The sequence below is a fragment of the Heterodontus francisci genome, chromosome 5 (assembly GCF_036365525.1).
Source record: "Heterodontus francisci isolate sHetFra1 chromosome 5, sHetFra1.hap1, whole genome shotgun sequence".
NCBI classification, from domain to species: domain Eukaryota; kingdom Metazoa; phylum Chordata; class Chondrichthyes; order Heterodontiformes; family Heterodontidae; genus Heterodontus; species Heterodontus francisci.
In genome coordinates, this window is record NC_090375.1 from 8,866,472 (window position 1) to 8,891,804 (window position 25,333).

Here is a 25,333-nt window from a genome sequence, read left to right on the forward strand (position 1 = left end):
ATACAACTGAGTGGCTTGCTAGGCCATTTCAGAGGGCATGTAAGAGTCAACCACATTGCTGTGGGTCTGGAGTCACATGTAGGTCACACCAGGTAAGGATGGCAGATTTCCTTCCCCAAAAAGGAAATTAGTGAACCAGATGGGTTTTTACAACAAATCGACAATGGTTTCATGGCCATCATTAGACTAGTTTTTTTTTTTAAATTCCAGATTTATTAGTTGAATTCAAATTCCACCTTCTGCTGTGGTGGGATTTGAACCCATGTCCCCAGAGCAATACCCTGGGTCTTTGGGTTACCAGTCCAGCGACAATACCACTACATCACTGCCTTCCCCAAGCAGGAATTAGGAATTAAGCAGGAATAGAAATCCTGCAATGATTTCAGACCTCCAAACTAGAATTCCTTGTATACAAGATTACATATTTTTTCACAGGGCATGGTTATTAGCTTACATGCTAGGTAATGCTCCTCAAATCTTAACCCAGATAGTTTAAATGTTTTAGGATGTGTAGACATGGCATCTCCATTCAAATGTTTGTCCCTTAAAGCTTTTTTGAAAGCTGAATAGTAATACATCACATTCATAAATTCCATCTAATCTCAATCTGAAGATTTACCTGGTGTTAATATAATCACCAAAGCAAGCTACTAAGGAAAAGAGTCAGAGGCAGGCTGTGGAAGAAGCTACCCAGAAGCAGTAGGGTGGTAGCTGACACCTTAGCTCTCTTGGCACCTAACTGGGAAACTAAATGTTTTTTTAAAAAAAACCCAATTCTGTAGTCAGGCTAAAAGCTTCATTAAAATATTTGCATCAAAGTGAGCTCACATTGCAGAGTATTAAAGTAAAAGAATGGTTGTGCCAGTGACTACAGTTCATTGAGGCCCACCATTACCTTGCAGTTCACCCCACACAAGTGAACTGTTGAAAAAACTCCTCAATGGGAAGGTGCACTGTACAACAGTAAGCCATAGCAGCAATGGAGCATGGAATGGTGTAAACTGTTATTCTAGGAAGAGAAAAAAAGCAAAGATTCCTGCCTCATTGTAGCAAGGCTTAGGTAACTAGAACATGGCAGCAGACTGGGAATTTGTGTATTATGCCAGCCTTGTAGGTAAATGCTCAGTTATACAGCACAGAAACAGGCCCTTCAGCCCATTGTGTCTGTGCCAGCCATCAAGCACCTAACTATTCTAATCCTATTTTCCAGCACTTGGCCCATAGCTTGTATGCTATGGAATTTCATGTGCTCATCTAAATACTTAAATGTTGAGGGTTCCTGCCTCTACCACCTCCTCAAGCAGCACATTCCAGATTGCAACCACCCTCTGGCTGAAAGTTCTTCCTCAAATCTCTTCTAAACCTCCTGCCCCTTACCTCAAGTCTATGCCCCCTGGTTATTGACCCCTCTGCTAAGGTCAAAAAGTCTCTTCCTGTCAATGCTCTCAATTTTGTATACCTCAATCACATCCCCCCTCAGCCTTCTCTGCTCCAAGGAAAACAACCCTCGCCTTTTCAGTCCCTCTTCATAGCTGACATACTCCAGCCCAGGCAACATCCTGGTGAATCTCCTCTGCACTCTCTCCAGTGCAATCACATCCTTCCTATAGTGTGGTGCCCAGAACTGTACACAGTACTCCAGCTGTGGCCTAACTAGTATTTTATACAACTCCATCATAACCTCCCTGCTCTTAAATTCTATGCCTTGGCTAATAAAGGCAAGTATCCCATATGCCTTCCTAACCACCTTATCTACCTGTGCTGTTGCCTTCAGTGATCTATGGACAAGGTCTCTGTACTTCCTAGGATCCTACCATCCATTGTATATTCCCTTGCCTTGTCAGTCCTTTCAAAATGCATCACCTCACACTTCAGGATTAAATTCCATTTGCCACAGCTCTGCCCATCTTACCAGCTCATCTCTATCGTCCTGTAATCTAAGGCATTCCTCCTCACTATTTACGACAACAATTTGTGTCATCTGCAAATTTATTGACCATACCTCCCTTATTCATGTCCAAATCATTAAATGTACACTACAAACAGCAAGGGACCCAACACCAATCCCTGTGGTACACCACTGGTCACAGGCTTCCACTTGCAAAAAAAAGTCTATTACCCTCAGCCTCCTGCCATTAAGCCAGTTTTGGATCCAGTTTGCCCTAGATCCCATGGGCTCATACCATCTTAAGAAATCTCCCATGCAGGACCTTATCAAAAGCCTTACTGAAGTCCATGTAGATGTCATCAACTGCTTTACCCTCATCTACACAAGCTTGAGAAACAGCACTTCATCTTTTGACTGGGCAGTTTATAGCTTTCCAAACTCAGTTCAATAATTTTAGATTATAACATCTTGTGTTCAGATGGCTGCTGTCCTGCCATTTACACCTCATCCAAACATATTTTGTTTCTTCTCATTAGGCTTCCTTGGCTTTATACCATTAAACCTTTTGTCATTTAACTGGTCTTGCCATCCACCATATCAGACCTTCCTTTTATTCTTTCCTCCTCCACTGTGCACCCCCCCCCCCCACAAGCTTGCTCAAAACCCATTATATTTCTAAACTTTTGCTAGTTCTGTTGAAAGGTCACAAACCTGAAAAATGTCACCTATTTTTCTCTCCACAGATGCTGCCTGACCTTGAGTATTTCCAACAACTGCAGTACTTGGCTTTTGCGCTTGTAGATAAAGCCACTGTTACTCGGGCAAGTCAGTTACCATCAGGAGACAAGCTCACTAGCAGCTACAGGACTGTGGAATTTAAGGACTTCAATCTACTAGTATACTAGGATAGTCAAAAAAGTACACTCCTGTTTATCCCAATACTGCCCCTTTATTCACAGAAAAGCTTATGTTGCATTTTTGTGTCTAACCAAAACTGCACGTCTCACCATTTGTAAAACTTGATCCAATGTAATATTCCACTTCAATGATGCTGGTTTGGTTCTGAACATATGGTTTAAATTTGGTGGCATTCAGAAACAAGCTCTGAGTAGGACTGCAAGTCAGTTCACAGTAGAAGGTCATAAAATTGTGAAAACAAGATGGACATCTGCAAGACAAACATTGAGGCACTGAGTTTTCTTCTTTAAAAAAGACAAAAGCCAATAATGTGACAAACAGCCAGCTTTGTTTTATAAAGTTTAATTCAGCATAATGTAGTCAATACTAGAAATATGACGATTTGCTTGGCAGCTTGATCTTTTATAGACAGGGGAGGCCATCACACCAGTTAGAGCATACTGATAGTCAGTTATACAGCACAGAAACAGGCCCTTCGGCCCATCATGTCTATGCCAGCCATCAAGTACTTAACTATTCTAATCCCATTTTCCAGCACTTGGCCTGTAGCCTTGTATGCTATAGAGTTTCAAGTGCTCATCTAAATATTTCAGGTTCCTGCCTCTACCACCCCTTCAGGCAGTGTGTTCCACATTCCAACCACCCTCTGGGTGAAAATATTTTTCTTCAAATCCCCTCTAAACTTCCTGCATCTTACCTTAAATCTATGCCCCCTGGTTATTGACCCTTCCACCAAAGGAAAACGTCTCTTCCTATCTAACTTAGGAATGCTCCTCAATTTTGTATACCTCAGACATGCCCTCCTCAGTCTTCTCTGCTTTAAGGAAAATGACCCTAGCCTTTTCAGTCTCTCTTCATAGCTGAAATGCTCCAGCCCAGACAACATCCTGGTGAATCTCCTCTGCACCCTCTCCATTACAAATCACATCCTTCCTCTTGGGTGGTGACCAGATCTGTACACAGTTCAGATCATCTTAAAATTCATTTAAGCACTGTGGTTCCATGTCCTTTAACTATTACCCAAAAATTTGTTTTGAAATTTTAAATTGGCCTAGTTTTTTTTTGGTGGGGGAAAAAAAAAAGTTTCAGATTTCCACTATCCTGTGTGAAGTAGTGTTTCCTGACATCACCCCTGAATGGCCCAACTCTAAGGTAATTCCTTGTTCTGGTCTCTGCAGTGGAAGTGGTTTCTTCATCTACCCTATCAACCCCCTCAAAATCACTTTAAACACCTCAATTTGGTCTTTCATTGTCTGTACTCAAGGCAATTCCACCCTTATAGCCCCAGTATCATTATGGTGAAACTGTGGTGCATTCCTCCCAAGGGAAATATATCCTCCCTGTGGTATAGTGCCTAGAAATGCAAAGTTCTGAAATAGTCTAACCAGAGGGGTAAAGTTTCACTGTTTGAAGATATTAAACTACAACTGCATCCCAAATGCCCTAGTAGCTGACAAGGTAAAAATGGAGTTAGTCACAGATCCTCAAATTACATGAGGACTGTCTAGTAAGGAATGGGAAGCACAAGAAAGAGGCAAACAGAAAGACGAGGGGGACAGCCACACCATTTGTCAGCGGAGGATAGAAAACAGCATTAAAAAAAAAAATGGAAAATCTGAAGTAGTTTGTATTGTTTAATTTCTAAACAAAAGCTAGCCCATGTCCCAAGTTACCCTGCTGAACTTTGAGGATATATAGTAGTTGCAGTTAAGGCCATTGTACACCTGAGATTTTCCCAATCTGTACATGTCTGAGAAAAACCCTTTTGACAAAAGTTAGCAGCAGTCCTCAAAAGGCCTCTTAGCAGAACCTCAAGGATAATAGTCTGATAACAGATTTTAAACACAAGACAAAAGAATGGATGGATACCTGGACAAGAACTGTAGCGGCAGCTGCAGATTATTCTTAAGTGTCTGTAGTTGTTGAACATCACAACAAAGGTAAAGATTTCCATAGTGAAAACTGGGACATAATTCCTGGAAAGGACAGAAAGTGACTCATCTATGCTTGTTATAAACATGAGAAAACTACACAATTTCCTTTTCCCCCCCCTGGCAAAAGCAGTGAAATTGCCATGATCCTGCATCTCAAGGTGAGAGCTTAGAACAGTTGACAAGGAATGGTTTTACCTTACAGAAAAAAAAAGGTAAAAAAAACTTGCTTATATAGCACCTTTAAAAATGTGAAGTGCTTCAGAACATTAGTCAAATTTCACAAAAGGAAATGGTGACCAATGTAAATTTTAAAGGCACACATTGAGCCAGAGCACAGGCAGCTGAAGGCAGCCACAATTGGGGGGAGGGGGGAAAAAAAAAAAAAGTGGAAATCAGGGGGATGCTCAAGAAGCTTGAATTGGAGGAGCACAGATCAGTATGCTGTAGAGCTGGAGGTGGTTACAGAGATAGGGTTGGATTTGAATAAAATTAAAATTGAATAAAATTGAGGGCGGCACAGTGGTTAGCACCGCAGCCTCACAGCTCCAGGGACCCAGGTTCGATTCCGGGTACTGCCTGTGTGGAGTTTGCAAGTTCTCCCTGTGTCTGCGTGGGTTTTCTCCGGGTGCTCCGGTTTCCTCCCACAAGCCAAAAGACTTGCAGGTTGATGGGTAAATTGGCCATTATAAATTGTCACTAGTATAGGTAGGTGGTAGGGAAATATAGGGACATGTGGGGATGTTTGGTAGGAATATGGGATTAGTGTAGGATTAGTATAAATGGGTGGTTAATGGTCGGCACAGACTCAGTGGGCCGAAGGGCCTGTTTCAGTGCTGTATCTCTAATCTAATCTAAATCAAGCATTGCTGGACCAGGAACCAATGTAGGTCAGTGAGCACAAGGATGTTGGAGAGACAAGAAAATAGACTATTAACTGAATCAATATGGCATTATAGGACCAGTACAATGCATCATTGAAGCAGAGATCATAACAGTAATAGAAAAAAGGCCAACTCAGATAAAGACATTTGTTTTATTCGTAACCAACCATTCAAGCTGTATCAGCTGGGAGATTAATACCTGAAACAGAGCCAACAAGCATACTTGCTTACAACTTTTGCAGTGCTCAACTCTAGATCATATTACATCCCACTTTTGTACAGACTTAAAAATGCTGCTATTTCTAGGCAAAAAATATCCCTCAAGTTGATGTCAAACTACTAGCCTTTTACAATCATCAGCCCATTTATTTAGATTTAATCAAAATACTGAGGGATTAGAGATTCTAATCTGTGGCTCTCAAGACAAATGAAAGGCTATACACAAATATCTTGAACAGTGTTTACTGTGCAAGAAATATTGCCAGCCAAATTTTTCCTCTCAAGGTTTCATAGATTCTTTGAATCGATTGAGATTTAAAAAAAAAACATGAACCACTTACATCAATTAATTCATATCCTGCTTTAGGCAACGGTTTTGGTGGGCCATCATATTTGCAGTTATACCGCTTTTGCGTGGTTGGATCTGTCCCACATTCTCCATACCAAACACAAGTTCCATTTTGTGCAAATACCTAGAGAAAAAAAAAAGGTTACTAGGATCATAACAGGCAAGTCATGAGTGCTAGTCAATAGAAGCAGTTTGTACAGCAAATTAGCATGTGTTGTAAAATATTTAAACATAAAATTTCTTTTCTAAAAGAAGGCTCCCATATTATGAGCCCAGGAAGTAAGCAATTTGTCTAGAATCAATCAGAAAGAGGCCATTTGGCCCTTCAAAGAAAAAGCCAGATAGTTCCACTTCCCCATATCCCTGCAACTTCTCTTTCAAGTCTTATCCAGTTCCTTTGAAGGCTACTATTGTCAGTTTCCACCACTTTACTAGAAAGTATATTCAAATACCTAACCACTCATGTAAGCATTTCACGTCACTCTGGTTTGTTGCCAGTCATCTTAAATCTGTGCTGTTGGTTATTGACAGTTGCTCACCTCCTTCTGGAATGCAACTTTGCAAAGCAGGTGTGGAAAGAGGCAGTGTTTTTTGTCGTGGTTCATCCAAAGCAGCTCTAACACAGGAGTCTGTGCTCTACAGGCTGTTCCCAGGGACGCACACCATGATTAAACATCAACTGCTGCTGGAGGACCAATTAGGTGAAAGATGCTCTTTGGTCTGCCCAAAACTTGCTGGTCTTCCAGCAAGAAGTTGTCCACGACTGAGTGTTGCAGACTGGCACATTCCAAGATTCAGGACTATGTACTGAGGGACACTAGAGCTTGGGCAGCTGCTGCAAAGGCCCAATGGGGAAAGACCACAGTGCAAGGTCCTCTCACCAAAGTGAACTGAATGGCTAGACCCTTGGGCTGTCTACACCAAGGATGGTTTTGCTGTAAAATGTACATAACATGTAAAACAAGAGTTGAGGCAACTCATTCCTATATTGATGAAACCAATTTCCTTGGCACTTTTTGGAAAGTCAGCATGGTGCTGTTTTGAATGGTTTTGTAATTTTTTTTTTTTTTTTAAATAAATAGCTTAAAAAATTAAGTATATTTTGGAAAAATCATTATGACTGTTCAGCCACTGTTTTGATTGCAGTAAATAAACACTATCAAATCTCCGAAAGCCTTTTCTGCTCAAGAACAGGCTCAGTCTAGCCATGTATAATATAATCCCAGCCCCAGAACTAGTCCAACAAATCCCCTTCCAAAGCTCCAATTTCCCTAGAAGGCACTTGAATGATGTTGATAGGTTAGATGTCATGATGTTGCTACTAGTGGCAGAAATGTGGTTCGCTCTTACATGCCCTCTGAAATGGCCTAGCAAGCCACTCAGTTGTACCTAACCGCTACAAAGTTTATAAAAGGAATGAAACTGGACGGACCACCCGGCATCAACCTATGCACCGGAAACGACAATGGCAAACACAGCCCCGTCGACCCTGCAAAGTCCTCCTTACTAACATCTGGGGGCTTGTGCCAAAGTTGGGAGAGCTGTCCCACAGACTAGTCAAGCAACAGCCTGACATAGTCATACTCACGGAATCATACCTAACAGAATGTCCCAGACACTGCCATCACCATCCCTGGGTACATCCTGTCCCACTGGCAAGACAGACCCAGCACATTGGTATACAGTAGGGAGGGAGTTGCCCTGGGAGTCCTCAACATCAACTCTGGACCCCATGAAGTCTCATGGCATCAGGTCAAACATGGGCAAGGTAACCTCCTACTGATTACCACCTACTGCACTCCCTCAGCTGATGACTCACTACTCTTCCATGTTGAAGACCACTTGGAGGAAGCACGGAGGGTGGCAAGGGCACAAAATGTACTCTGGGTGTGGGACTTCAATGTCCATCACCAGGAGTGGCTCGGTAGCACCACTACTGACCGAGCCCTAAAGGACATGGCTGCTAGACTGGGTCTGCGGCAGGTGGTGGGGGAACTAACACGAGGGAAGAACATACTCGACCTCGTCACCAATCTGCCTGCCGCAGATGCATCTGTCCATGACAGTATTGGTAGGAGTGACCACCGCACAGTCCTTGTGGAGATGAAGTCCCGCCTTCACATTGAGGATACCGTCCATCATGTTGTGGCACTATCACTGTGCTGAATGAGATAGATTTTGAACGGATCTAGCAATGCAAAACTGGGCATCCATTAGGCGCTGTGGACCAGCAGAATTGTACTCAACTACAATCTGTAACCTCATGGCCCGGCATATCCCCCACTCTACCATTACCATCAAGCCAGGAGACCAACCCTGGTTCAATGAAGAGTGCAGGAGGGCATGCCAGGAGCAGCATCAGGCATACCTCAAAATGAGGTGTCAACCTGGTGAAGCTACAACCCAGGACTACTTGCATGCCAAACTGCGTAAGCAGCATGCGATAGACAGAGCTAAGCGATCCCATAACCAACAGATCAGATCTAAGCTCTGCAGTCCTGCCACATCCAGCTGTGAATGGTGGTGGACAATTAAACAACTAACTGGAGGAGGTGGCTCCACAAATATCCCCATCCTCAATGATGGGGAAGCCCAGCACATCAGTGTGAAAGATAAGGCTGAAGCATTTGCAACAATCTTCAGCCAGAAGTGCTGAGTTGATGATCCATCTCGGCCTCCTCCTGAAGTCCCCAGCATCACAGATGCCAGACTTCAGCCAATTCGATTCACTCCACATGATAACAAGAAACAACTGAAGGCACGGGATACTGCAAAAGCTATGGGCCCTGAATATTCCGGCAATAGTACAGAAGACCTGTGCTCCAGAACTTGCCGCGCCCCTAGCCAAGCTGTTCCAGTACAGCTACAACACTGGCATCAACCCTGCAATGTAGAAAATTGCCCAGGTATGTCCTGTACACAAAAAGCAGGACAAATCCAACCCGGCCAACTACCGCCCCATTAGCCTACTCTCAATCAGTAAAGTGATCAACAGTGCCATCAAGCAGCACTTGCTTAGCAACAACCTGCTCAGTGATGCTCAGTTTGGGTTCCGCCAGGGCCACTCAGCTCCTGACCTTATTACAGCCTTGGTTCAAACATGGACAAAAGGGCTGAACTCACGGGGTGAGGTGAGAGTGACTGCCCTTGACATCAAGGCAGCAGTTGACAGAGTATGGCATCAAGGAGCCCGAGCAAAACTGAGGTCAATGGGAATCGGGGGAAACCCTCCACTGGCTGGAGTCATACCTAGCGCAAAGGAAGATGGTTGTGGTTGTTGGAGGTCAATCATCTGATCTTTTTGCAGTGGCGACAGGGAGAGCGAGGTGGCAGCTGGGCAAGTCCTATATATTTGGGCAGCAGCTGAACCAGAGACTGCACTTGCCCTCCTCCTACCAAAAAAAAAAAAGGACTGGTGTGCAGATAAGGTAAGGCTTTTTCTGTTTATTTTTTTTTTTCGTGTGATTGGTTAAAAACCTTTCGTTCCTTTTTCATTTATCCAAGTTAAGACTAAATTAAGCTTAAGATTAAAAATGGCAGGAGATCTCAGACCCATGTTATGCTCCTCTTGCTCAATGTGGGAGCTCACGTGCTGGACGTGTCCAGCTGCAGCTCGTTAGACCACATGACTGCTCTGGAGCTGCAGATGGACTCACTTTGGAGCATCCGCAATGCTGAAGAAGTCGTGGATAGTACGGTTAGCGAATTGGTCACACTGCAGATTAGGATTGCTGAGGGAGAAAGGGAATGGGTGACCAAAAGGCAGAGAAAGAGCAGGAAGGCAGCGCAGGTGTCCCCTGCAGTCATCTCCCTCCAAAACAGGTATACCGTTTTGGATACTGTTGAGGGAGATGGCTCACTAGGGGAAGGCAGCAGTAGCCAGGTTCATGGCACTGTGGCTGGCTCTGTTCAGTAGGGCAGCAAAAGGAGTGGAAGGGCTATAGTCATAAGGGATTTGATTGTAAGGGGAGTAGATAGGTGGTTCAGTGGTCGAAAACGAGACTCCCGAATGGTATGTTGCCTCCCAGGTGCACGGGTTAGGGATGTCTCGGATCGGCTGCAGAACATTCTGAAAGGGGAGGGTGAACAGCCAGTTATCTTTGTGCACATAGGCACCAATGATTATAGGTAAAAAAAAAAAAAAACAGGATGAGGTCCTACAAGCAGAATTTAGGGAGTTAGGAGCCAAGTTAAAAAGTAGGACCTCAGGAGGTAGTGATCTCAGGATTGCTACCAGTGCCACGTGATAGTCAGAGTAGAAATGAAAGAATAGTCAGGATGAATGCGTGGCTTGAGAGATGGTGCAGGAGGGAGGGGTTCAGATTTTTGGGACATTGGGACCGGTTCTGGGGGAGGTGGGACTATTACAAATTGGACGGTCTACACCCGAGTGTGGGAGTGTGGCGCACTGACACGGAACACAAAAGTCTGAGTGTATCAGGCCTGTGTCCTCAGTACCTTGCTCGACGGCAGCGAGGCCTGGACAACGTATGCCAGCCAAGAGCGACGTCTCAATTCATTCCATCTTCGCTGCCTTCGGAGAATACTTGGCATCAGGTGGCAGGACTATATCTCCAACACAGAAGTCCTTGAAGCGGCCAACACCCCCAGCTTATACACACTACTGAGTCAGCGGTGCTTGAGATGGTTTGGCCATGTGAGCCGCATGGAAGATGGCAGGATCCCCAAAGACACATTGTACAGCGAGCTCGCCACTGGTATCAGACCCACCGGCCGTCCATGTCTCCGCTATAAAGACGTCTGCAAACGCGACATGAAATAGTGTGACATTGATCACAAGTCGTGGGAGTCAGTTGCCAGCATTTGCCAGAGCTGGCGGGCAGCCATAAAGACAGGGCTAAATTGTGGCGAGTCGAAGAGACTTAGTAGTTGGCAGGAAAAAAGACAGAGGCGCAAGGGGAGAGCCAACTGTGCAACAGCCCCAACAAACAAATTTCTCTGCAGCACCTGTGGAAGAGCCTGTCACTCCAGAATTGGCCTTTATAGTCACTCCAGGCGCTGCTTCACAAACCACTGACCACCTCCAGGCGCGTATCCATTGTCTCTCGAGATAAGGAGGCCCAAAAGAATACCTGGCCAGACTGGAACCAATGTCCTTGGGGGTGCTTTTGCCAACGCTGTTGGGGAGGGTTTAAACTAATGTGGCAGGGGGATGGGAACCAAATGAGGTCAGTGGACAGTAAGGAGGGAGTAACAAAAGCCTGTAAGGAACTAGATAATGAAATCAGCGTGACTAAGGGGAAGAGTAGGCAGGGAGCAGATGATGAACGCAAAGGGACTGGTGGTCTGAGGTGCATTTGTTTTAATGCAAGAAATGTAGTAGGTCAGGCAGATGAACTTAGGGCTTGGATTATTACCTGGGAGTATGATGTTATTGCTATTACTGAGACTTGGTTGAGGAAGGGCACAATTGGCAACTAAATATCCCAGGATATCGATGCTTCAGGCAGGATAGAGAGGGAGGTAAAAGGGGTGGAGGAGTTGCATTACTGGTCAAAGAGGATATCACAGCTGTGCTGAAGGAGGGCACCACGAAGGACTTGAGCAGTGAGGCAATATGGGCAGAACTCAAATAGGAAGGGTGCGGTAACAATGTTGGGGCTGTACTACAGGCCTCCCAACAGCAAGCAAGAGATAGAGGTACAAATATGTAAACAGATTATGGAAAGATGTAGGAGCAACAGGGTGGTGGTGACAGGAGATTTTAATTTTCCCAACATTGACTGGGATTCACTTGGTGTTAGAGGTCTAGATGGAGCAGAATTTGTAAGGAACATACAGGAGGGTTTTCTAGAGCAGTATGTAAATAGTCCAACTCGGGAAGGGGCCATACTGGACCTGGTGTTGGGGAATGAGGCCGGCCAGGTGGTTGAAGTTTCAGTAGGGGACTACTTTGGGAATAGTGATCACAATTCTGTAAGTTTTAGAATACTCATGGACAAAGACGAGAGTGGTCCTAAACGAAGAGTGCTAAATTGGGGGAAGGCCAACTATACCAAAATTCGGCAGGAGTTGGGGAATGTAGATTGGGAGCAGCTGTTTGAAGGTAAATCCACATTTGATATGTGGGAGGCTTTTAAAGAGAGGTTGATTAGCGTGCAGGAGAGACATGTTCCTGTGAAAATGAGGGATAGAAATGGCAAGATGAGGGAACCATGGATGACAGGTGAAATTGAGAGACTAGCTAAGAGGAAAAAGGATGCATACACAAGGTCTGGGAGGCTGAAGAAAGACAAAGCTTTGGAAGAATATCGGGAATGTAGGACCAATCTGAAATGAGGAATTAAGAGGGCTAAAAGGGGTCATGAAATATCTTTAGCAAACAGGGTTAAGGAAAATCCCAAAGCCTTTTATGCATATATAAAGGAGCAAGAGGGTAACTAGAGAAAGGATTGGCCCACTCAAGGACAAAGGAGGAAAGTTATGTGTGGAGTCAGAAAATGGGAGAGATTCTAAACGAGTACTTTGCATCAGTATTCACCGAGGAGAGGGACATGACGGATGTTGAAGTTAGGGACAGATGTTTGATTACTCTAGGTCAAGTCGGCATAAGGAGGGAGGAAGTGTTGGGTATTCTAAAAGGCATTAAGGTGGACAAGTCCCCAGGTCCGGATGGGATCTATCCCAGATTACTGAGGGAAGCGAGAGGGGAAATAGCTGGGGCCTTAACAGATATCTTTGCAGCTTCCTTAAACACGGGTGAGGTCCCAGAGGACTGGAGAATTGCTATTGTTGTCCCCTTGTTTAAGAAGGGTAGCAGGGATAATCCAGGTAATTATAGACCGGTGAGCCTGAAGTCAGTGGTAGGGAAGCTGCTGGAGAAGATACTGAGGGATAGGATCTATTCCCATTTGGAAGAAAATGAGCTTATCAGTGATAGGCAACATGGTTTTGTGCAGGGAAGGTCATGTCTTACCAACTTAATAGAATTCTTTGAGGAAGTGACCAAGTTGATTGATGAGGGAAGGGCTGTAGATGTCATATACATGGACTTCAGTAAGGCGTTTGATAAGGTTCCCCACGGTAGGCTGATGGAGAAAGTGAAGGCGCATGGGGTCCAAGGTGTACTAGCTAGATGGATAAAGAACTGGCTGGGCAACAGGAGACAGAGAGTAGCAGTGGAAGGGAGTTTCTCAAAATGGAGACGTGTGACCAGTGGTGTTCCACAGGGATCCGTGCTGGGACCACTGTTGTTTGTGATATTCATAAATGATTTGGAGGAAAGTATAGGTGGTCTGATTAGCAAGTTTGCAGATGACACTAAGATTGGTGGAGTAGCAGATAGTGAAGGGGACTGTCAGAGAATACAGCAGAATATAGATAGACTGGAGAGTTGGGCAGAGAAATGGCAGATGGAGTTCAATCAGGGCAAATGCGAGGTGATGCATTTTGGAAGATCCAATTCAAGAGTGAACTATACAGTAAATGGAAAAGTCCTGGGGAAAATTGATGTTCAGAGAGATTTGGGTGTTCAGGTCCATTGTTCCCTGAAGGTGGCAACACAGGTCAATAGAGTGGTCAAGAAGGCATACTTTCCTTCATCGGACAGGGTATTGAGTACAAGGGTTGGCAGGTCATGTTACAGTTGTATAAGACTTTGGTTTGGCCACATTTGGAATACTGCGTGCAGTTCTGGTCGCCACATTACCAAAAGGATGTGGATGCTTTGGAGAGGGTGCAGAGGAGGTTCACCAGGATGTTGCCTGGTATGGAGGGCACTAGCTATGAAGAGAAGTTTAATAGATTAGGATTATTTTCATTAGAAAGACGGAGGTTGAGGGGGTACCTGATTGAAGTGTACAAAATGAGGTATAGACAGGGTTGATAGCAAGAAGTGTTTCTCCCCCCCCCCAGAGTGGGGGATTCAATTACTAGGGGTCACGAGTTCAAAGAGAGAGGGGAAAGGTTTTGGGGGAGAATATGCATGGAAGGTTCTTTCCGCAGAGGGTGGTGGGTGCCTGGAATGCGTTGCCAGCAGAGGTGGTAGACACGGGCACATTAGAGTCTTTAAAATATATCTAGACAGATACATGAATGGGCAGGAAGCAAAGAGATACAGACCCTTAGAAAATAGGCAACATGTTTAGATAGAGAATCTGGATCGGCACAGGCTTGGTGGGCCGAAGGGCCAGTTCCTGTGCTGTAATTTTCTTTGTTCTTTGTATCACTGCAGGAGTACCTCAGGGTAGTATCCTAGGCCCAATCATCTTCAGCTGCTTCATCAATGACCTTCCTTCAATCATAAGGTCAGAAGTGGGGATGTTTGCTGATGATTGCACAATGTTCAGCACCATTCGTGACTCTTCAGATACTGAAGCAGTCCGTGTAGAAATGCAGCAAGACCTGGACAATATCCAGGCTTGGGCTGATTAGTGGCAAGTAACATTCGCACCACACAAGTGGTGGGCAATGACCATCTCCAACAAAAGAGAATCTAACCATCTCCCCTTGACATTCAACGGCATTACCATCACTGAATTCTCCACTATCAACATCCTAGGGGCTACCATTGACCAGAATCTGAACTGGAGTAGCCATATAAATACCGTGGCTACAAGAGCAGGTCAGAGGCTAGGAATCCTGAGGCGAGTAACTCACCTCCTGACTCCCCAAAGCCTGTCCACGATCTACAAGGCACAAATCAGGAGTGTGATGGAATACTCTCCACTTGCCTAGATGGGTGCAGCTCCAACAACACTCAAGAAGCTCGACACCATCCAGGACAAAGTGGCCCGCTTGATTGGCACCCCATCTACAAACATTCACTCCCTCCACCACCGATGCACAGTGGCAGCAGTGTGTACCATCTACAAGATGCACATTTGCAATGCACCAAGGCTCCTTTGACAGCACCTTCCAAACCCATGACCTCTACCAACTAGAAGGACAAGGGCAGCAAATATATGGGACCAAGTTCCCCTCCAAGTCACACACCACCCTGACTTGGAACTATATCACCGTTCCTTCACTGTCGCTGGGTCAAAATCCTGGAACTCCCTTCCTAACAGCACTGTGGGTGTACCTACCCCACATGGACTGCAGCAGTTCAAGAAGGCAGCTCACCACCACCTTCTCAAGGGCAATTAGGGATGGGCAATAAATGCTGGCCTGGCCAGCGATGCCTACATCCCGTGAATGAATAAAAAATGCAAAGTTGGGGGGGGGGGGGGGGGGGGGCCATGAACACAAGATGTATTTATTAGTGGAGAATTCAGGAGAAACTTCTGTACCCAAAATGGCAAGAATGTGGGACTTACCACCACTGGGAGTCAGAGGCAAATAGCAGATGCATTTAAGGGGAAACTGGACAAGTACAGGAGGAAAACAAGGACATGCGATTGAGTGAGACGAAGGGTAGGAGGCAAGAATTCTCTCTCCAGATGCTGCCAGACCTGCTGAGTTTCCAGCATTTTGCTTTTAATAAAAAAGGGTAGGAGGCAGTTGTGTGGAGCATGGATCAATAAGGTTAAGCCACAGAAAGGGCCAGTTATGTAGGATAAAGAAACTGGCATTAAACTCCAAAAATGAAAGTCAGAAAGTGCTGTAGTTACATTCTATTCTTCAAGTACAAAGGGCCCACCAAATACTGCAGCATTGAATTTTGTAGTTAGAACAAATGCACAAGTAGAACTTTTATTAAAAGTAACAAGTCAGTTATAATCAGAAACATGCATGAGCTTCATTTTTAATAAAAGTTCAGCCTTTATATGTTGAAGCATTGTTCTATACTTGTCAAAATTGCCAATCCTCATTCCAGCCCAGATATCAACTCATACAAATACAAAAAGAAATAGGAGCAGGAGTAGACCAAATGGCCCATCGAGCCTGTGCCTCCATTCAAAACAATCATGGCCAAGCTTAGAATTCAACTCCTTTCCTGCCCACTTGCCACATCCCTTAATTCTGAAACACCAAGTCTGTCTATCCCAACCTTAAATGTATTTGATGGAGCATCCACAACCCTTTGAGTGAAGTAATTGCAGGCCCAATTTACTTCACCCTTCATAGGACAATCCCTCATCCCAGGGAGGAGTCTATTGAACCTTCGGTATTCCCTCCAATGCAAGTATATCCTTTCTTAAATGGAGACCAAAACTGCATAGTATTCCAGATATTGTCTCACCACAACCCTGTACAACTATAGCAATACTTGCTTTCCCTGTACTCCAATCCACAGGAAATAAAGTGGAAACCCTGCACTGTATCAACCTACCCAACTGGGAAAAACCTGAAGTCTAACAAAAGTTAGAGTGTTTTTGTTTTTAATTTGTTCATGGGATGTTGGCATCACTGGCTAGGACAGCATTATTGCCCATAAGTTGATGCTGGACTGCCTTCTTGAATCACTAGTCCTTGCATGTAGGTACACCCACAGTACAGTTAGGCAGGGAGATCCAGGATTTTGACCCAGCAGTAGTGAAGGAATGGCAATATAGTTCCAGGTCATGATGCTTGGAGTTTGAAGAACTTGCAGATGTGGTGTTCCCATGCATCTGCTACCCTTGTCCAAGTTGATGAGGATAGTGTGGGAAAAAGGCACTGATGTGGACGATCAACCAGGATTGTATTGAATGGTGTAGCAGGCTTGATGGGCTGAATTACATTTCCATGGGTAAAGGTCATGGTTTGGAAGATGCTGTCAAAGGAGCCTTGGTGAGTTGCTGTAATGTATGTTAGAGATAGTACACTGCTGCCAGTTCATAAGAGGGAGTGAATGTTGAAGGTTGTGGTACCAATCAAGTAGGCTGCTTTGTCCTGAATGGTGTCAAGCTTCATGAACATTATTGGAGCTGCACCAGGCATGTGGAGTATTCCATCACACTCCTGACTTGTGCCTTGTAGATGGTAGACAGGCATTAGGGAGACAGGAGGCAAGTTACTCTAGAATTCCCAGTCTCTGACCAGCTCTATTAGCCACAGCATTTATGTGGCTGGTCCAGTTCAGTTTCTGGTCAATGGTGACCCCCAGGTTGTTGATAATGGTGGGGGGGGGGGGGGGGGGAAATTCAATGACTAATGCCATTGAATATCAAGAGGAGATGGTTAGATTCTCTTGTTTGAAATGGTTATTGCCTGGTACAAATTTTACTTGCCACTTAACAGCCCAAGCCTGGATATTGTTCAGGTCTTGCTGCATCTGGACACTGACTGCTTCAGCATGAGGAGTCATGAATACTGAATGTTCAGCACCAATCAGCAGCCAACATCCCCACTTCTGGAACACTACCCCGAGGACCTCCTGCAGTGATGTCCTGGTACTGAGATGACTGACCAACATAACCATCTTGTGCTAGATATGACCCCATCCCCCTTCCCAATTCCTATTGACTCCAGTTTTGGGAGGGCTCCTTGATGCCATGCTTGATCAAATGCTGCCTTGATGTCAAGGGCAGTCACTCTCATCTCACCTTAAGACAGAGGGATTTCTTTGCTTAGAGGATGGTGAATTTTGTGAATTCTTCTCAGAGGGCAAATCAAATTAGTCACAATACCAAAGAAATTCTTGGAGCATATACAGGATTATTTTCTGGACCAATACATTAAGGAACCAACTATAGAATAGGCCATCCTAGACTGGGTATTGTGTAAGAGGGGAATAATTGACAATCTAGTGGTGAGACCCCTTGGGGATGAGTGACTATAAATTGAATTCTTCAAGGTAGTGAGACAGTTGATTGAGACTAGGGTCCTGAATCTTAGTAAAGGAGACTACGAAGGTATGAGGCACAAGTTGGCTATGATGGATTGGAAAATGTTACTTAAAGGGATGACAGTGGATAGGCAATGGGAAACATTCAAAGAGCACATGGATGAACTACAATTGTTTATCCCTGTCTGGCACAAAAGTGAAATAGGAAAGGTAAGCCATGGGTTGGCTACAAAGGAAATGAGAGAGAGCTACGATTATATCCAAGGAAGAGGCATACAAATTTTCCACATAAAACAGACCTGAGGATTAGGAGCAGTTTAGAATTCAGCAAAGGAGGGCCAAGGGATTGATTAAGAAGGGGAAAAGAGTACAAAAGCAAGCTTGCAGGGGAACATAAAAACTGACTAAAATTTTCTATAGGTAGGTGAAGAGAAAAAGATTGGTGAAGACAAATGTAGGTCCCTTACAGTCATTAACAGGGGAATTTATGGGAAACAAAGAAGTGGCTGACCAACTAAATTCATACTTTGGTTCTATCTTCACAAAGGAGGACACAAATATAGCAGATATAACAAATATGGGGAACAGGGCTTAGAGGGGAACTGAAGGAAAATCAGTATTAGGAAAATGGTGTTGGGGAAATTGATGGGATTGAAGGCAGATAAATCCCCAGGGCCTGATGGTTTGCATCCCACAGTACAGAAGTGGCCCTAGAAATACTGAAGGCATTGGTGGTCATCTTCCAAGATTCTATAGACTCTGGAACAGTTCCTACAGATTGGAGGGTAGCTAATGTAACCTCACTATTTTAAAAAAAAAAGGAGGTAGAAATAAAGCAGGGAATTATAGACCAGACTGAGGTCAGTAGTAAGGAAAATTCTAGAGTCCATTATCAAAGATTTTACAGCAGAGCACTTGGAGAACAGTGGTAGAATCAGACAGTCAGCATGGATTTACGAAAGGGAAATCATGCTTGACAAATCTACTAGAATTCTTTGAGAATGTAACTAGTAGAGTTGATGAGGGGGAGCCAGTGGAGGTGGTTTATTTGGGCTTTCAACAAAGTCCCACATAAAAAAAAAAATAGATTAGTGTGTAAAATTAAAGCACTGGGATTGGGGGTGGGGGGGGGGTAAGTGTATTAGATTAGATTAGAGATACAGCACTGAAACAGGCCCTTCGGCCCTCCGAGTCTGTGCCGAACATCAACCACCCATTTATACTAATCCTACACTAATCCCATATTCCTACCAAACATCCCCACCTGTCCCTATATTTCCCTACCACCTACCTATACTAGTGATAATTTATAATGGCCAATTTACCTATCAACCTGCAAGTCTTTTGGCTTGTGGGAGGAAACCGGAGAAAACCCACGCAGACACAGGGAGAACTTGCAAACTCCACACAGGCAGTACCTGGAATCGAACCCGGGTCCCTGGAGCTGTGAGGCTGTGGTGCTAACCACTGCGCCACCCCAATGGATAGAAAATTAGTTGGCAGACAGGAAACAAAGTAGGGATAAATGGGTCTTTTTCCCCAAATGGCAGGCAGTGACTAGTGGGGTACTGCAGGGACTAGTGCTAGGGCCCCAGCTAGTCACGATATACATCAATATTTAGATGAGGGAACTAAATGCAATATCTCCCAAAACTGGGTGGGAGGATGCAGAGATACTTCAGGGTGATTTGGACAAGTTGAGCGAGTGGGCTAATGCATTGCAGATGCAGTATAATGTGGATAAATGAGAGATTATCCACTTTGGTAACAAAAACAGGAAGACAGATTATCTGAACAGTTATAAACTGAGAGGGGAATATGCAGCAAGGCTTGGGGTGTTCTTGTACACCAGTTACTGAAAGTACACACGCAGGTGTAACAGGCAGTAAAAAGGTAAATGGTATGTTGGCCTTCATAGTGGAAGTATTCAAGTACAGGAGCAGGGATGTCTTGCTGCAATTATACAGGGCCTTGGTGAGGCCACACATGGAATATTGTGTGCAGTTTTGGTCTCCTTATCTGAGGAAGGATGTTCTTGCTGTAGAGGGAGTGCAGCAAAGGTTTACCAGACTGATTCCTGGGATGACAGGTCTGATATACAAGGAGAAATTGAGTCGGTTAGGATTATATTCACTGGAGTTCAGAAGAGTGAGGGGGGATCTCAGAAATCTATAAGATTCTAACAGGACTTGACAGGGTAGATGCAGGAAGGATGTTCCCAATGGTGGGGGGAGTCCAGAACCAGGAGTCATAGTCTAAGGATATGAGGTAAACCTTTCATGATTGAGACAAGAAGAAATTACTTTGCCCAGAGTGGCAAGCCTGTGGAATTCACTACCACAGAAAGTAGTTGAGGCCAAGACACTGTTTTCAAGAAGGGGTTAGATATAGCTCTTGGGTCTAGAGGGATAAAAGGGTATGGGGTGAAAGCAGGAACAGGCTACTGAGTTGGATAATCATAGTGAATGGTGGAGCTGGCTTGAAGGGCCAAATGGCCTACTCCTGCTCTTATTTTCCATGTTTCTATGGAAGCTCATCGAGCTTGTTCAAAACACACCTGGATACTATGATAAAGGGATATGGGGACAGCACTGGAAAGTGGCATAGATGATCAGCTATGATCCCATTAAATGGCAGAGCAGGCTGAATGGCCTACTCCTGCTCTTATGTTTCTAGAAATCAACTCCAGCTATAGGAGTGAGTAGTTTCACTGAACCTTGTATCTCCCTATAAGCAATTGAAACAGCAATATTGAATTATGACCAAAAAAAACACATTCAGTTCAAGGAGGAAAAAGCAGCTTTCAACTGAATAAAGGCATGACTGGCAAATAATTAGTCACCAGAATTACTGAAAGATTCCCTTGTCCCTGCCACCCACCTCACTTCCAAGCAGTTATTTTCAGACTAGCAGGGTCATGTCCACTCTGAACAAGACTGGGGAGTCAAAATTTGCTGAGGCCAAGTCTCACCCCGAGAGGGCAGAAACAAAGATAGAGGGGAGGTGGGGATAAAAGTGGTTACTGGACATCAGTTGGTCAATCCACATTTTTCCTCCTTAAAAAGTGGCTTCAGGTCATAACAGGTGGCCATCATTTAACCACCATCCAGAGTGTTTAACCAAACAGGACAAGGAGAATAAGCAAATCCCACTCAGATGGCCAACATTTCCTGTAAGGTTCACTGCTAGTTCTCAATAGCATTTGACTTTCAGGACTAGCTTCCTTTACTGAAAAAAAAAAAACAAGAATTATATACCATCCCATGTCTAATGAAAGTTCAGGTAGCAATCACCAAGGCCAGGTTGTATATTAGGAACCTACAGGATTCAGGCTACTTCTTAAGATTTTAGATCTCAAGGAGGATGCAAACAGTAGTGATTAAACTCATGTGATTGTTAATGAAGGTATTTTTAAATCTGTCAGGAGGAATACCATGATATATCATGTTAATTGTAAACATTTTACAACATTTGAGACCAGAACATTGCAATCTGAAATCAGGAATTCTGATTGCAGGAGGTTTAGAAGTATCTTTGACCCAGCTTGAATCCTATAGGTTCCTAATGTTCAACCTTGCCTTGGCAATTGCTAACTAATCAGCTCATTAGACACAAGGTATATAGGGAGATGGTGGCAGAGTGGCAATGACACTGGACTAGTAATCCTGAGGTTCAGGCTACTGCCTAGGGGGACATGGGTTCAAATCTCACCATGGCAGCTCATGGAACATAAATTCAAATAAAAATAATGGAATTGAAAGCTAGTCCCAGTAATGATACAATGCAACGATCATGGATAGAAAAACCTATCTAGTTCATTAATTTCCTTACTGGTCTGGCCTACATGTGACTCCAAATCCACAGCAATGTGACTGACTTAACTGCCCTCTGAAATGGCCTAGTAAGACTCAGTTGTCAAGAACAATTAGAGATGGGCAACGAATGCTGGCCTACCAGCAATGCCCACAAATATAATTCTTGTGGCTTCTCATTACAGGGAAGTCAAACGTCCTATTTAGAGAACTAGCAATGAACCACGTAGGAAATAGTAGCCACTGAGAATGTTGATTTCTCAAAACAGCCTCAAGAAAATTCAAGTAGGATCTTAAAGATTCGCTACTACACATGAAGTAGTATGATCAAAGGATTTTAATCTAAGAAAGATTCAACTGGCAGAAGGGTCAGTATCCAAAAAAAAACCAAGAGATTTAATCACAAAAGAACCAGAGGAGAGGGTAGGTAAAAAAAAAATTCATAACAGGTGATGATCTGCAATTCACTGCCTGAAAGGGTGGTGCAAGCAGATTCAAAAGTAACTTTCAGAAAGGGAAAATTGCAAAGGGGAAGAACAGAAATCACAGAAGTTTGTACCAGAGGCAGCCATTTGGTCCATCATGTCTGCACTGGCTCTGAAAAAGCAATTCCCTCCATGCCATTCGCCCTGCCTTCTCCCCATAACCCTGCATATTCTTCCTTTTCACAATGGTCTAATTCCCTTTTGAATGCTTCAATTGAACCAGCCTCCAACACTCATGTAACACATTAGACCTTAACCACTTGCTGTTGGGGAAAAATGTTTTCCTCATGTCACTTTTACTTCTCAAATATTTTAAATCTGGGCCCTCTTGTGCTTGATCCACAAGTGGGAGGTTTCTCCCCATCTACTCTGTCCAGACCCCCCTCGTGATTTAATAAGAGGTGCTCAAAATCATCTCAGCCTTCGCCAAGAGGGAGAAAAAAGTCCTAAGTTCAACCTATCGTCATAACTGAAGTTCCTCATCCCTAGAACTATTTAAGAATCTTCTGTAATCTCTCCAATGCCCTCATGTCTTTAAACTGCAGCACCTAGAATTGAACAAGGCAAGGGAATATACAATGGATGGTAGGACCCTGGGAAGTACAAAGGATCAGAGGGACCTTGGTGTACTTGTTCACTGAAGGCAGCAGCATAGATCGGAAGGCATATGGGATACTTGCCTTTATTAGCCAAGGCATAGAATACAAAAGCAGGGAGGTTATGATGGAGCTGTATACAATGCTAGTTAGGCCACAGCTGGAGTACTGTGTACAGTTCTGGGCACCACACTATAGGAAGGATGTGATTGCACTGGCAAGGGTGCAGAGGAGATTCATCAGGATGTTGCCTGGGCTGGAGCATTTCAGCTATGAGAAGACTTTTGAGGGGGGCAGGGAGAAAGGAAACCTGATTGAGGTATATGAAAGTATGATGTGCATAGATAAAGAAACTTTACCTTAGTGGGAGGTGTCAATAACAGGGGGCATAGATTTAAGGTAAAGGGCAGGAGGTTTAAGGAAAAAAAATTCACCTAGAGGGTAGCTGGAACCTGGAATACACTGCCTGAAGGGGTGGTAGAGGCAGGGACCCTCAACATTTTAGTATTAATATGAGCACTTGAAACACCATAACATACAAGGCCACAGGCCAAGTGCTGGAAAATGGGATTAGAATAGATCGGTGCTTGATGGCAAGCACCAGGAGCCAAAGGGCCTGTTTCTGTGCTGCATGACTGACAATACTCCAGCTAAGGCTGAACTAGTGTCTTATACAAGTTCAACATAACTTCCTTGCTCTTGTATTCTATGTCCATTAAGAAAGGTCAGGATACTGTATACTTTATCCACTCAACCTGACCTGCCACCTTCAATGACTCATGCACATATACACCTAGGTCCCTCTGCTCCTGCACCCCCTTTAGAATTGTATCCTTTATTTTATGTGGTCTCCTAACAAAATGAATCATATCACATTTCCTCTACATTGAACTTCATCTGCCACCTGTCTGCCCATTCCACCAGTTTGTTTATCTTCTTTTGATGTTCTACACTATCCTCCTCAGTTCACAATGCTACCAAGTTTCCCATCATCTGCAAACTTTGCAATTGGGCCCTGTACACCAAGGAGAATCAGACAACTGGATAGCTTTCATTGAAACAGCACAGGTTGATGGCTTTCAGTTATACAAGTTTTGATGTTCAAAGAGAGAGCATAAAGTGATTACCCTCCTTACAACCATTCATAAAGCACAACTGCAGCAAGTTGTTCTGCTGACTAAACAAGTTCCTATTCTTTGCAAATACACATGATCTCAAATTTTCAACTAATGCTAATGACACATGATCACACCTTTTCCTCACTACAAGCAAAAATTAAATTTATAATAGAGGCACTGCAAGGCTAGCCACAAGAGTTTCGGGCCAATTTTCTGCAAACACATTCTGGATGTTTCAGCTCTTTTCCCTCCTCTCCCTCTTATCTGCAATGATAATCATGGTCGGTTGTTAATTGAATACAAAAGTCACGAGGGGGAGGAAAGATGTAGCGCACCGACCAGTCCATCCTTCACCGGGGGGGGGGGGGGGTATACGTCAACCTATGACCAGTCACTGGTCATGGGGCAACAAAAACAAGAAATGCTGGACTCACTTAGTAGGTCTGGCAGCATCTGTGGAAAGAGATGCAGAGTTAACGTTTCGGGTCAGTGACCCTTCTTTGGAACTGGTCATGGGGCACGGTCCCAAATCAAAAAACACCCCCTTTCAGAACCAATATGGATTCTACCACAACATCGACCCACTCAGCAGTTAGTCACCCGGTTGCCCCGGGAGAGGTGGATCACAACACGGTCTCGGCCTAAACACCGCCCGAGGAGCCGGCTCGTACGCAGCCGCCGGCTGGATTCCCCCCCACCACCCAAATAACCCCCTGCCAGGCCCAGCAGTCTGCTCACACACAGCACGGAGAACCCGGCTAATTAGACAGCCGACCCGGCACATGCGCCAACAATAAGCCGGTTATAATTACACATTACTCCCTACTCCACACATCATGGTCCACAACCTCGTGCCCCCAACACAGACAAACACCCTCAGCCCGGCTCCGCACTCTAGCCCCGACCTGGCTCGGGCCTCAGCCCGCGGGGAGCCGGTCGATCTACCTGACAGACAGACAGACAGCCGTTAGAGTGCCACGCGGCTCGCGCCCCTCACCGAACATTCCGGAAGCTTCAGGATCATCAGCAACAAGAGCGCGGCGCCGCTCGAGCTCCTCATGGCTGCCGCTCGGGACTGGTGGGTAAATAAATCTGACAGGTAGGCCGCTGCTTCTCACACACTCTTCCACTGCGCCGGCCTCTCTCTTTTATAACTAACCCGCCAGACCTATGACAATACAATGCCCGCCCACCGCCGCCATCTCACTCGCTGTTTCGGCCCATTCCACCCGCAGCTCCTCCTCCAACACCAACCAACCCGCTCACACGACACACAGGGAGGGCACTCGGCCCATCCAGCCTGTGCCGGCTCACTGAAAAACTTATTCAGTTACTCCCCAATCAGATGTTCTGATCAAAGGTCACCGACTTAAAGCGCTAACTGTGTTTTTCTGTCCAGTGGTGCTGCCAAGCTGGCTGAGTATTTCCAGAATGTTCTGTTTCTATTTCAGATTTCCACCAT

At 44.6% G+C, this 25,333-nt stretch overlaps 1 protein-coding gene across 3 annotated transcripts in view; it reads right to left on the reverse strand.

The window, feature by feature from the left end:
- The window catches only part of npc1 (Niemann-Pick disease, type C1), a 54,051-nt gene extending 28,962 nt beyond the window's left edge, over nt 1–25,089 (reverse strand). Inside the window, exons 1-4 of one of the 3 annotated variants that reach the window (XM_068031083.1) lie at nt 24,869–25,089; nt 6,182–6,313; nt 4,676–4,782; nt 2,896–3,056 (exon numbers count right to left, since the gene is read on the reverse strand). In XM_068031083.1, the coding sequence (XP_067887184.1) occupies nt 2,896–3,056; nt 4,676–4,782; nt 6,182–6,313; nt 24,869–24,931 (463 nt within the window). In that variant the 5' untranslated portion in view covers nt 24,932–25,089. The remainder of the gene's footprint in view (nt 1–2,895; nt 3,057–4,675; nt 4,783–6,181; nt 6,314–24,868) is intronic. The other 2 variants (XM_068031081.1, XM_068031080.1) reach the window with 2 other exon arrangements.
- Between the last annotated feature and the right edge of the window lie 244 nt (nt 25,090–25,333).